The sequence below is a fragment of the Ambystoma mexicanum genome, chromosome 2p (assembly GCF_040938575.1).
Source record: "Ambystoma mexicanum isolate Mex_15411 chromosome 2p, UKY_AmexF1_1, whole genome shotgun sequence".
Lineage (NCBI taxonomy): Eukaryota > Metazoa > Chordata > Amphibia > Caudata > Ambystomatidae > Ambystoma > Ambystoma mexicanum.
In genome coordinates this window covers 1,348,937,504-1,348,950,375 of record NC_090923.1, presented here as the reverse complement: position 1 = coordinate 1,348,950,375, position 12,872 = coordinate 1,348,937,504, and the positions used below count along the sequence as shown (strand labels likewise).

The 12,872-nt window shown below is 44.1% G+C and overlaps 1 protein-coding gene across 1 annotated transcript in view; it reads left to right on the top strand.

Moving 5' to 3' along the window:
* DRG2 (developmentally regulated GTP binding protein 2) overlaps window positions 1-12,872 on the top strand; it is a 322,437-nt gene that overhangs the window by 75,163 nt on the left and 234,402 nt on the right. The window contains exon 5 of the mRNA XM_069645707.1: window positions 9,574-9,664. Coding sequence (XP_069501808.1) covers window positions 9,574-9,664 — 91 coding nt within the window. The remainder of the gene's footprint in view (window positions 1-9,573; window positions 9,665-12,872) is intronic.

The following is a 12,872-nucleotide window of genomic DNA, read 5'->3' as shown; positions in this document are numbered from 1 at the left end:
CTTAATCGAGTCCTCTAGTGAACTGAAACTATTTGCACTGCCTAAGAAAGTATTTGTGATCTAATCTATTAACTTGTGCCTTTGTCCTCCTATTTAAAGTGACTGAAATGCCATTTTGCTCCTATTTCAGGGGAGCCTAATTTACTCGAACGTATTGGTTTGGTACTGTAGTGTATTTTTGTATGATATTAAGTTGCCTCCTTCTAGTGAATGTTTTCTAAATGACTGTGTAATAAATTAATTAGTGTTTTACCAAGAAACGGAATGTCTACTGTGATTGTAAGACCTCTGTGTAACCACTTATACTGCTCACATTCCCTCTTGAGATAAGCCTGGCTGCTCAGCTCGCTACCACAAAACTGTGTAGTACAGACTTGTACCAAAGGTTGGTTTTGCTTACACCTGTAGTCCTAATTGTATGGGGTGGTCATAGAGGGGACTGCATGCAATTATGCCTAACAGCAGGTGACCAGGGGGGCCTGAGGGTACACACAGCATCACAGGTGACCACGGGTGGTTTGGGGGTTCACACAGCATCAAAGGCAACCGGGTGGGGTGGGGGTGTGGGGGTGTGGGGGTACACACAGCATCACAGCGATCAGAGGGGGGGGGGGGGTAAGCATAAAGGTAGCTGACAGGGGCCTTCGATGTTGGCCTTAGAATCACGCGCCGGTTCCCGCCTCCCGGTTCTTCTGGTTGGCTAATGTAGATTCTGCCAGCCAATGGAAGCAGGAGTAGGCTTGGCACAGGCAAGATTGCAGGGACATAGAGATCACAGGGGCCATGTTACCAGGAAAAGGCAGATACTGTGAGTGCATCGGCACGGTGCATTCAAATGAAAACGAAAGTATGTCTGCACACAAGCAACGTGACAAAGATACCCCCAAAAGACACACAAAATGCCACAAGAATATTAGGAGGCAAGAAGCCTCAGTGAGCATGTGGGCCACAGTGTCCAAGAAATGAGAAGAAGTCTTACCAGGCTATGGCAGCAGAAGAAAAAAAGTACACAGTGCTTGGCGAGGTCCTCCGATGCGAGGCAAACAGCTGATCCTCCTCACGCTCCTTGTCGAAAGAAATTGATTCAAAGGGCCTCGATGTGGGCCTTAGAATCAAGGGCTGGCTCCCGCCTCCCGTTTCTTCTGGTTGGCTAATGTAGATTCTGCCAGTCAATGGGAGCAGGAGAAGACTCGGGTCAGGCAAGATTGCAGGGACATAGAGATCACAGCGGCCATGTTACCAGTGCAAGGCCGATGCCGGGAGTGCATCGGCGCGGTGCATTCATATGAAGATGAAAGTATGTCTGCACACAAGCAATGTGACAAAGATGCCCCAAAAGATACACAACCTGCTCCAAGAATATTAAGAGGCAAGAAACATGTGAATACATGCGGTGCAAGTACATGAGAAACCCAAACCGGATAATGTATCAAGGGGATACATTATCCAACAAGGTAGATGACCAACCCTGGAAGAGGTGTCAAGAATCCTACCGATAGTCCTCACTAAAACCCTGCCTAAAGTCTCCTTACAGGTGGCCAGGGGAAGGCAGATGCTTTCTGAGCCCAACCTCCGGGGTGGTGTACTGTGGGAGAATCACCTGGGAGGGGACAGGGCCCAGGGTGGTGAAGAGATTTCCTTGGGATGAGTCACGGCATTGTTCCTCTGACAGGAAGATTCTTCCCAATGTGCCTAAAGAGGTCATGGTTTACTGTCATTTTAATATTTCCAAACCTCGTATTACATTGAAGGTTGTGAACCCTAAGATTATAACCTCTGAGTAAACTTTATTAAAAGAAAGAGATCTTTTTTGGGATATCACAAATTAAACAGCTTCCTCAATCCCAAGGGTACAATGTAAAAGAGTATAGAAATTTTGTCTTCAATAAACCATCTTCTGTGGCATCTAATTCTCAAAGCCCCTCTCTTTACTTGGAGGGAATAAAATCTACCCTTGCAAGTAATGCAGAAGTGGACAAACCTAACGTTCTTGAAAGAAACTACAAGTCCCATAATCCTGGAGGTACTAATCCTAGGAAGAGGACTGAAGAGGCATGCAGATGTAGCAGTCTGGCAATTAAGCTTAGTAGCCACTGCAGTAGTCAGGCAATCAAGGCTAATAGCCCACACCTTAATCCTCTTATTGAACCTGGGAGGCATAAAAGGCCCCCTCAGGAAGGAACGAGTACAAGGAGCTGGAATGTGAGCTGGAGTGCAGGCTGTAGCAGTACAAGCAGACACAAGTCACGAGGCTGGTAAACCACGCAGAAGTGAGAGAAGGAGGGACACCAGAATGTGGTAACAGCAGATTTCGCCTGCAAGTTCTGAGAGTCCTGTCCTCCCAAAGTCTGAAGTGCAGAGGCTGCACAGCGGAAGATGTGCAGGAGAAATGGTTTTCCCCATGTGAGCCTCATTGCAGTGGTCGCTGAGCTGTGGACATGCAATAGAATAAGGCTAGCAGCAACAGTCGAGCCGAAGGTCTCAGGAGGAGATGGAACTCCCAATCCGAGTGGCTGGACCGGAGACACCTGTACATGAGAAGGGTGTGGGTCCCCAGCAAGCCAGTAGCAGTAGATGTTGAAGTGTAAGTCGGGAAGGCAGTGCAACCTGCTAAGCAAGTGTCTGAGAAGCCTGTGAGTGAAGCACAGCGTTCTAACACTTTGAGTCTTGCTGGTAACCGTATCCGTATCCATCTCCTTGGTCACTTGTGTATGGCTTTATGCGAGTAGAAGTTGTTTGTTGCATTCACAATATTAACAATAGAAATGTAGCATTTGCGTGTATTTTGAAAGATCGAACCCTCGCCTGAGAAGCTAACGTTGCTGAAATCCTTTGTTGAATGATATAAAGACTGTTCCTGTCTAATGGAGTGGTTGCGTGCCCCTAATTAAGAGGGAACGCCCCCTTAGCCATTACTGAATACCTAATCTTGACAAGACCCAAGTTACAAGTTATAAAGTGTGAAAACTACACCAAAAACAGATTGCATGTGCCTAAGATTCCCAAAGGAAGTCAGAACTATATCCTTTACCGATGCATGGGAATAGACTTCTCTATTCATCTTTAAACCTTGAAATCTACCAGCTCATCACTCTAATAAAACCCAGCTATACCCCATGACACACCGGCCTAGCTGCCAAAATAAGCGTCCTTCAGGCCTAACGCAGCAAGAACCAGTCTGGATGTCCACCCACCAGACTGCACACATTCAACCGGTTAGAATAAGTCTGCCTTAGGTTTTACCTGCCTAGAATAGAATTGAGTCATTCATAAAGTGTAACATTGGGGTTTTACTTTCCCTGGTCTGTTTCATACAAATGATAAAACGTCTTGGGTCTATGCATACCTTTAAGTTGCTGGTAGCTCCTTTAAATAGTATATGGGTTTTACTTATCTTTGTCCTAAAATAAGTTAGAACGTTATTGCTTGCCTTAGTTTGTGTTCCACTGACCTGAAGAACAACTGTAATAGTATATTACATTCTTAGGTTTTACCTGCCTAGAATAGCTGTGCCATTATTAAAAAAGCATTTTGTAGGTTTAGCTGACCTTGGTCTGCCTGGTGCATCCTAAATTAGTGTAGTGTAAAGAGTTATTGCTTACCGTAGTCTGTGTTACACTGATCTAAAAAAGCACCTGTAATTGAATATTACACCAAACAGGTCTTACTCCCATAGTATAATTGCGTGTTATCCTGAATGTGGTTATAGGTTTCTACTGTCCCCTGAATGAGTGTTCCACTATTCAGAAAAGTATACTTGCAGGTTGGTTTACTAAGTGATTTCTTTGCTGAGTGTCGCTGCATAACTGAAAGGGTCTACTACCGTTGACTTACTGTAAAGTAATCTAAAAGTAATTTATGGTTTTACTCCCCATGAATAGGTGTGTCCTATACTAAATGTGTTTAAGGTCTGACTTGCCTCGAAATACTGTTACCTTTCTAAACACAGTGTATGCTTGGTCTGTGAACCTTCAAGCATTTTGGTGTATTTTTATATTGTGTTTATAATTCTTTGACCAGTACTTACCCAAAGACTTAACTTGGCCTAATTGTATGTATAACAAACCTTTGTTATAATACTTCTGGTTGTAAGTGTTTCTGTTGAATACTTAGTATACTACAGGTTCTAAGTACTTTCCTACAGCCCCCTCTGCCTCCTAAAATAAGCCTTGCTGCTCTGTCTATGCTACCATATGCTCAGGTGGTACAGCCTTATACTAAGAGTGGAGTCCTGTACTGTCTCAGTTGTATGGTTTTACTACGCCCTTAGTTGGGCTTTAGAAAATCTTCCTAACAATCTGGTGCAAGGGGCCTGGTTGCTGGACCATAAGGCCACTGTCATGACGGATGCTTCACTAGAAGGATGGGGCGCCCGCTGTCGGGACCAACACACCAGAGGCCTTTGGTTAGAGGAGGAAAAGGTCCAGCACATCCACCTACTGGCACTGCGGGCAATCTTCAGGGCCGCAAAGTCTTTCCTCCCCTTCCTGGCAGGGATGGTGGTTCAGATCTACACCAACAGCACAACATCAATGTTTTATGTCTGCAAGCAAGGCGCAACAAGGGCCCCACAGTTTTCCCGGGAGGCCCAAGCTCTCTGGCATTGGGATCCACAGCACATGTTTCTCATTCCCTTCATCTGCTGGGAATTCGGAACACTCTAGTGGACTCCCTTCGCAGGGAGTTGCGCTATTGCCATAAGTGGGAGCTACACGAGGATCAACTTCACCTTTTTGAAATATGGGACACTCTGGAGATCTACCTTTTTGCCACATAGTGCATTTCCCCCAGTTCCTCTGGTGCCTCGAGCCCTACACACCTTCACACTGTATTGGTGCAAACTGATATTAGTGGCCCCTGCGTGGCTGCGACAGTTTTGGTACTCCGACCTCCTTGCCCTCTCGTCAGTGGCTCTTCTCAAGCTGCGCCCACACCAGACGCTCGTGCCCAGGGACCAGGGGGCTGTGCTGCATCACGACTCGCTCAATCCGACGGCCGGGCTTCTGTGTTCTTAGAATTCGGAGCTCTGTCCCTTCCACAAGACTCCCAGGAGGTCCTGGCCCAAGCAAGAGCTCTGTCCACCTTAAGTGCTACAAGAGCAAGTGGACATGTTTTCAGGGTGTGGTGCAGGGTCCATCAGCTGCAGCCTCGGGCCATCAGCTGTGGCCTCGGGCCATCAGCTGCGGCCTCAGACCATCCGGCCGGATGATCTGTTGCTTTCTCTGTTGTCCCTGGCTCAGCCAGGCTTGTCGCATTCTCTGATTACGGTGCACCTGGTGGCAATCTCCGGGTACAACCGCTCCACAAGGGTGCCATACCTGTGGTCCCACCGGCTGGTGAGAGTTCTTGCTTGGGACTTGTCCGTCGCCCAGCTCCAGCATGGGAGCTATACGTGCTACTCACAAGGCTCATGAGGCCCCTTTCGAGTCTATGCACCAAGCATCCACTAAGCATCTTTCCTAGAAAATAGCATTCTTGGTGACCAACATTGACCAGGCGAGTGGGAAAAATGCAGACGTTTTTCCTCCAAACCGCCTTATTTGATGTTTCACCAGGACAAGGGTATTCTACATACTAACCCGACCTTTATGCCTAAGGTGCCGTCCTCTTTCCATCTCGATCAACAAGTGGTTCTGCCTGTATTCTTTGGCACACCGACGTCTCGAGCGTAGCGAACACTGCACACGCTGGATGTAGTGCGCTTAAGTACTATGTGTGCGCTACGGATCAATTGTCTCATTTGGACCTTCTGGGCACGGGAATGCTTTCGAAGTCCTCCATTTCTAGTTGAATTGCAGCCTGCATTTCATTCTGCCATCAACAGGCCGGTAGGCCGAGTCCTGCAGGCCCTGAGCTCACTCCAGCTGAACAGTGGCTATAACTACTGCTTTCCTCTCTGAAATCTCGCTGCCTGACATCTACCGTGCAGCCACCTGGAGATCGGTGCATACATGCACCAGGTTCTACTTTGTCGAAAGATTCCGCAGAAGAGTCTTAAGTCAGCCAGTTGTTTCTGCAGAGCCTTTTTGCGTGAGATTAATAAGTCTCCAGTGCTAAATTATGCTGGGAGATTGCCTCCGCCTATATGTAGTGTTGTAATACTGCCTTTGTAATCTATTCACTGCATGTTGATTTATGAAAGAGCCAATTCTGGAGAAGGAATACGTTGTTTAGCGGTAACCCGCGGTTCTCCAGCATTGGTATCTTTCATGAATTCATACAACTCTCCCACCTATCCAGCATGGCTCGTCTTTTGGCTCTTACTGCCACTCGCGTGCGCTTGCCAAATCTGAAGATGGCCAACAAGGGAGGAGTTAAGAGAGGTGTTCCTATTGACTGTCGGCAGTATGACCCAAAATTACTGTACTAGATGGGGAATATTCACAGCATGTGAATCTATGAAGGATATCAATGTTGAAGAACCGAAGTTACAGGTAAGTAACTTCTACCTTCTTCCGGTCAGGTGCAACTGCAAGATGCGATCGCGGTCGATGAAGAAATACGGATTCCAATGATGCAGCCCTCTTCCGGACGCTTCTCTCGATGGAGGAAGGTGAGTTCCGGCTGCAACACTGTTTGCAGGCAACGACAGGTGTTCTTACAGTTGCGGTCACAGAAGCTGCTCCAGGACAGGTCCCCTGGAAGATGGGAAGATGACATTTGGGGAGAATGTGACTTGTGGCCCTAGCTGGCGACCTCCAAAGTTCTGGGCTTGAACGCAGAACGACAACGATTCTGGAGAGGTAGCCCGCTAGAGAGGTGGTCAGCCCACTCTCCAGACTAGGGACAATTGTGAAGGCTCTGAATAGCTGGATCCTCGAAGGCGTTGACTATTTGGTCTCACTAGTCTAAGGGCTAAAGCACTGCAGAGAGGGTCTTTGGCAAGCGGGCAGAGGATCAGGGTTTCGCTGGGCCGTAAACTGGAAGGGATGCTGGGACACTTTAGGAGTATTCTTCGAGTCATCAACATGCTGCTCTTTGTGGGATTCTTGGCTCCAATGTAGATCTAAAAAATAGCTACAAGAAGCCATCCTCTTGTCCAAAATCCAGGCTGGAAGCTAGTCCAAGCCCACTAATTGTAAGGATCTGTGCAATTCAAACAGCCAGTAGTTGTCCAAACAGGGACATCTACTAATTTCACATCCGCCCCAGAAGCCGACTTCTCTCACTCCCCCCCCCCCCCCCCCCCGCAACCCCTCATAGCCCCCCACCCCGAGGCTGACTAGCCCATGGAAGCAGCAGCTTTCCTGGGCAAGTGCATGATCTTAAGAGGGACGTTTCGGACCTGAGAAGGCAGGAACAAGGCCAAAGTTCACCTTCTGGCACAGCCATTTTAGGGCACTAGCCACCTTTAGTAGCCATATGTGCACACCAGAAATGATGAAACATTGTAAAAATGTACTACTGCCGCTAGCTGGTCTTTAGGCACTTATAAAAGTAACAAAAATCCAATGTGTAAAAAGAGCATTAGAAAAGTATCCCCTCTGCACTGTAAGGTGTGGTGAGCAATGTTAGAAAATTCAAGAGTTCAAAGGGGTAACCAAGTTTCCCAATACTGATTGTCTGAAGGACTGATCAGCTTCCCCTAACAAATAGCAAAAGGGAAGGGAAGTAAAGCTGAAGGCTTTACTTCCCTTCAACAAGTCTGGACAGGATCAAAAACAGCACAAAGAATGGGGATCCATAGGAAACTATGGAGGGAAAGTTGAAAAAAGAAAATCTTTCCTAACGCCAGTCTAGATTTAGAACAGAACTGGACTTCATCAGTCTTTAATGCTCTTTGTGAAACTCACTGGCCAAGTTATTGCCTGTGGACTGCGCGACCCACAGCCCAAATGGCACTAAGTTCTGCTGAACTCCTTCATACACGAATCCTCGCTCCTGTGTGAATCTTCCCCCTCCTACTCTCACAAACCAATCCCTTTCTTTCCCCCACAATCTCTCTTCCCTCCCAGGCTACCTCCTCTTGCTGGTGTTTTTTTAATTTTTATTCATTCTTTCTGTAATAAAGATTGTTATATGTATTGTGAATGAATCTGGGTCTAACCTTTTCAGATACAGTTTCCTGTGTGTTTTTATTCGTTAAGGTTGAAAAGCTAGATTAGCATATACTTGAGGGTTATGTTTGTATTGTAGTGTTTTCAAACGCAATGAGAGTATAAATGGGACACAAATGAAGGGTGCCTTTTATGGTCTGCAAATATATAAAAATGTATATAATATCAGTTGTTGGAATAACATAGCGCCCGGATGCCTTCGTCCGAGCTTTATAAATCTTATAATAATATGAAATGAATCAAAGAATAGTGAGATACATTTCTTAATCGATGAAGAAATTGAAATGTTGCCTGAACAGGAATTTATTGGCACTTTTTTTGTTCTAAGGTGACCCTTAAATCTCAATGGAAAAACTGATCCTCCACTGTATTCAGTCTACTTCAATACTTTGAGCTGTTTTTAGATCTGACATAGTATTGCAGTATTCTTTCATATTTCATGAAATAAACTAAATGTTCATATATGAAGCCTAATTGTTCATTTTCCTTTTTTTGGTATTCAGTGATAGTCGCCCAGATTTGCACTCCTTTGAAAATCACACACTTTCCCCAAATATTCCGTAACCGGAGTTAGAATAGTAATTCATAACTGTCCTAGAATATGTGGGGCAAGGCTTTTAGGGGTGTGCAAGGAATAAAATTGCCTACCTGGCGATTTTTTTCCCAGCAGACATTTTCACATAGAACCTTTTTTTTCTATTGACGGTTAATTTGGGCTGCAGATATTAGGGTTGTTGCTAAAAACACACCAATCTCATTCTCTATACATTTGGGAAGAAACTACCTCTGTTTAGAGTCGGTTTAGTTTCTCTGCGTCTGTTCAAATTAATAGCCACCTTTCTTGGGCACATTCAGCTTTGCTAGTTAGTTGAACATACCTTTTCAAGGAAACATTGAAAAACATGTTTCATAGGACTTGTATGTGCATTCAGCGTGCACTTTGCAACCTGTAATAAGTGTGGCACATCGATAGTGAAATATGGAATGATATTTTGTGGACGATGCATCCTCTTCACCCCATGCATGGAGCGGCAAACCCCAAGGGTCCTATTCAGACTGACTTAATAATCCTATATAGGCATTTGATGTGTGCATTGTATAGTACCTTCAGAATTTCTACTGCAGGCTTAATGGTTCGGTCCGAGTACCCTCTGCCTTGGAAGCACATTGTAGTTATGGCAGGTTAACTAACTAGTGCAATAAAATATTTCAGTGAAAGGATAGATGAAGATTTTACATTCCTGTGGAATATTGGGCACAAATAGTGAATACAAAGACATGATTCCTTTCACGGGTGTCTACAGTCAAGCTTATTATCGGGATAATTCGGTGCAGTTGCAGGGTTCTTGCTCTACATACAGTGATTCCATGATGAGAATTTTGCACTTGTTCATCTGTCCTTCAAGATTTACCTCTATCCCCTGAGAGATCATGCTTCCTTCATGTTATTTAGGATGTACCTGCTGATGCGGTCCTTTGTCTCCCTATTGTTACTGATGTTTGTCCCCGTTAATAGGTAAAGGGAGAGGTCGCCAGGTGATAGCTGTGGGCAGAACTGCAGACGTGGTGATCATGATGCTGGATGCAACCAAGGGAGAAGTACAGAGGTCAGTGTCTTGATTGGGCACAGTAGTTCCTAAGCTGTTGGTGGCATGTAAAAGTTTCTTTGGTAAGCAGAGTCAAAGTTTGAGACAAGCTTTTGGCAGAATAACATTTACAGCACAGATTGGGATGCTGACTCTCCTTCGGCAACCAGGTCAGCGTTCTGAATACAGACCTGAGCATCGACATCCATGTCCACCATGCAGTGCATGAGATAAGGAACACTGTTTATGGTGTATGATATCAGGAACAGCACTTATTTATCAGAGGGTTGCAATGACTGCACGCAGAAGGCCACTCTGTGCTTCTCCCACTTCCTCCTCCCCACTTTTGGAAGGGCCACCCCATTGACCCTCTTTTCTTCTGTGCGCCTGCCTCGACCCCCTCCAACCCTGCTCTCTGCTTTCCCTTGTTTACCTTTTCCCACCTTCCAATCTGCCTCTCTGCATACCGCGCATGGGGAAGCGGATCGCACTGTTGGCTGCAGGCCTCCTTCGAATGCTCTTATGTGCATTGTGCTTCCCCGTGGCCATTTGTAGACCGAAATTGGTTCTAAATGACTGAATGTTGGTTATACCGATGCACCTAAGGATTTTACAGTAGTATAACAGAGATGCAATCGAAGACGGTAAGTGTTAGGACAGTTTTTCTAAAGTCCACACAAGGGGCTTTATAAAACGACCCTAGAGGCAAAACAGTAAACTCCAACTCTTAGTATAGACCTGCACTGCATAATTTGGAAGCGTGGACCGAGCTGTCAGGCTTATCTTAGGAGGGGGACAGGGCTGTAGATGGGTACAAAGAACCTGTACCATACATATGGTCCAAAGAAACACTGATACACTTATGTATTGAAAAAAAACGGATGGTTTATTTTATATATCATTTCTAATAGTAAGAACTACTAGACTACTGTGTCCCTTGCCCTCCTTCACTTTTCACAAGGTGGTGAAGGCGAGAAGCCTTGTTCCTTTTTATCACTGGTGCTTTTTTCTTTTTCCAGGGTCAAGGTACGAGGAGTGAAAAAGACTTGCCCAGACACTAAACATTTATTTTCATGTGTTATGGATTTAAAACACATGAGGATCTATCTCCAAACATGTGTGTCTTGCTTGTCAAGTGGATAAATGTCAACTTTATTTGTCTCCTATGGCAGGCGAGACTCAACGTTGTTAAAAAATGTTGCGTGGGCTTCAGGCAAAAAGATGCAGGATACTATTGACAGTTTACCGAGATCACTTGGTTATTTTTGTTGGACATTTTTTATTAAAAGAAAACCCCTTTTACTAACATTGAGTTCAAAATTCTTGTTGTCCTCAATGTAGTCTTGCTTAGATGAAAAATAGAAAGCAAAAGAGCAGGTACATCCCCTTCTTTTTTTGTCCTAGGGGAATTTTTTGTATCTTCAGCCACTTTACCAGATTTCCTGGTAAGTTCCTTTCATTTGGGCTGTTTATCGGCCTACCGGTTTCAGTGGTATAAGCACAGTCCACTACTTTCTTCAGGGCCAGTTAAAAATAGAAGTTTTAACTAATACTGTAGATTTAATGGTGCTGTTAATGGATTAATCTCTTTTTAACTCCACCTGTAGTTAAAGTAGGGGGGGGAGAGATGAGACATATTGTGAGTATAGTAGGACCCTCTGTGGTCTACGTGACATGGTGTGGGTAAAACAGAAATACAATTGTACTCACACCAAAAGTCTTCACCTGGTATCTGCGAGTTCAACAGTTTTCACTTCATGCAAATTGTTTTTTTCATTTTGTCAGTGGCCGCCTTTGGTGCTGCGTTCCAATCAGGTCTGGGAGATTCAGAAAAAATCTTATGGATCTCCCAGTTTCAGCAAGAGAATATTTCTATATATTTCATACAGTCACTATAATCAGTGTTACTAATGTTATGGCAAGATATCTTTTACTGCAAATTAGGGAACTTTGAACCCCCATGAGCCTGCCAGAAACTAATACTCCTGTTAATGTTTTGAAAGGCTGATACAGCCCAAATAGATAGCACGATGGTCACCTGCCATTACATTAGTAACACTGATTATAGTGACTATATGAGAGATATAGAGATATTCTCTTGCTGAAACTACATCGAGGACAACAAGAATTTTGAATTCAATGTTAGTAAAAGGGGTTTTCTTTTAATAAAAATGTCCAACAAAAATAACAGAGTGATCTCGGTAAACTGTTGATGGTATCCCACATCTTTTTGCCTTAAACCCACGAAACATTTTTTTTAACAATTTCGAGTCTCACCTGCCATAGGAGACGAATGAAGTTGACATTTCTCCACTTGACAAGCAAGACACGCATGTTTTGAGAGAGATCTTCATGAGTTTTAAAGCCATAACGCACTTTTTCACTCCTCGTACCTTGACCCTGGAAAAAGAAAAAAAAGCACCAGTGATAAAAAGGAACAAAGCTTCTCGCCTTCACTACCTTGTGAAAAGTGAAGGAGGGCAAGAGACACAGTAGTCAAATAGTTATTACTATTAGAAAATACTTGAAATGTACAACCTGAGACCTGCAATGTGTGAAAATATTAAATAGGGTATGCCTCAGGTGCAGTGCTATACCTGGTTCAATACATGTGTATTCAATTATTATATATATATATATATATATATATATATATATATATATATATATACAGGCAAAGAGAATTCTTTAGAAAGGTACGTACTATTATCATTCATAAACACAATTCGAAAAACCAATACTATACTTATGGTATGCAAACCAAAGTAAATACCTTATTTAGAATAGCAGTAGGCAGTTCAAGGTGAGTAAACCCTAGTGATAACACACTTGGAATGGCAGTAAACTATCCATGGGTAGTAAAACCGCATTAGTAGACTTTTAGAATGACGGTGTGTAATTCAAGGTAAGCAGACCCTATTGGCAACTATGTTAGTTATGCAGTTCCAGGAAGACTGTAGTTATACCAACACGGTTACAAGTAAACGCCCTTGCAGCATATGTAACTTATTCTTCTTTCAGGAATGATACAGTTACACTCAGATTACTTTTCAGAACCCAGTTCTAAGGTAAGCAATAACTTATGAATTACTTTTCAGAGGGGCAGTATGCACTTCATGGATGAGTAAGAACTTGAGATACACATTTAGAATGGCAACAAGCTATTGAAGGTGAGTACAACTATATTGGTCCTTAACTCTTACACTATTTCTAGTACAGGAATAGTTAG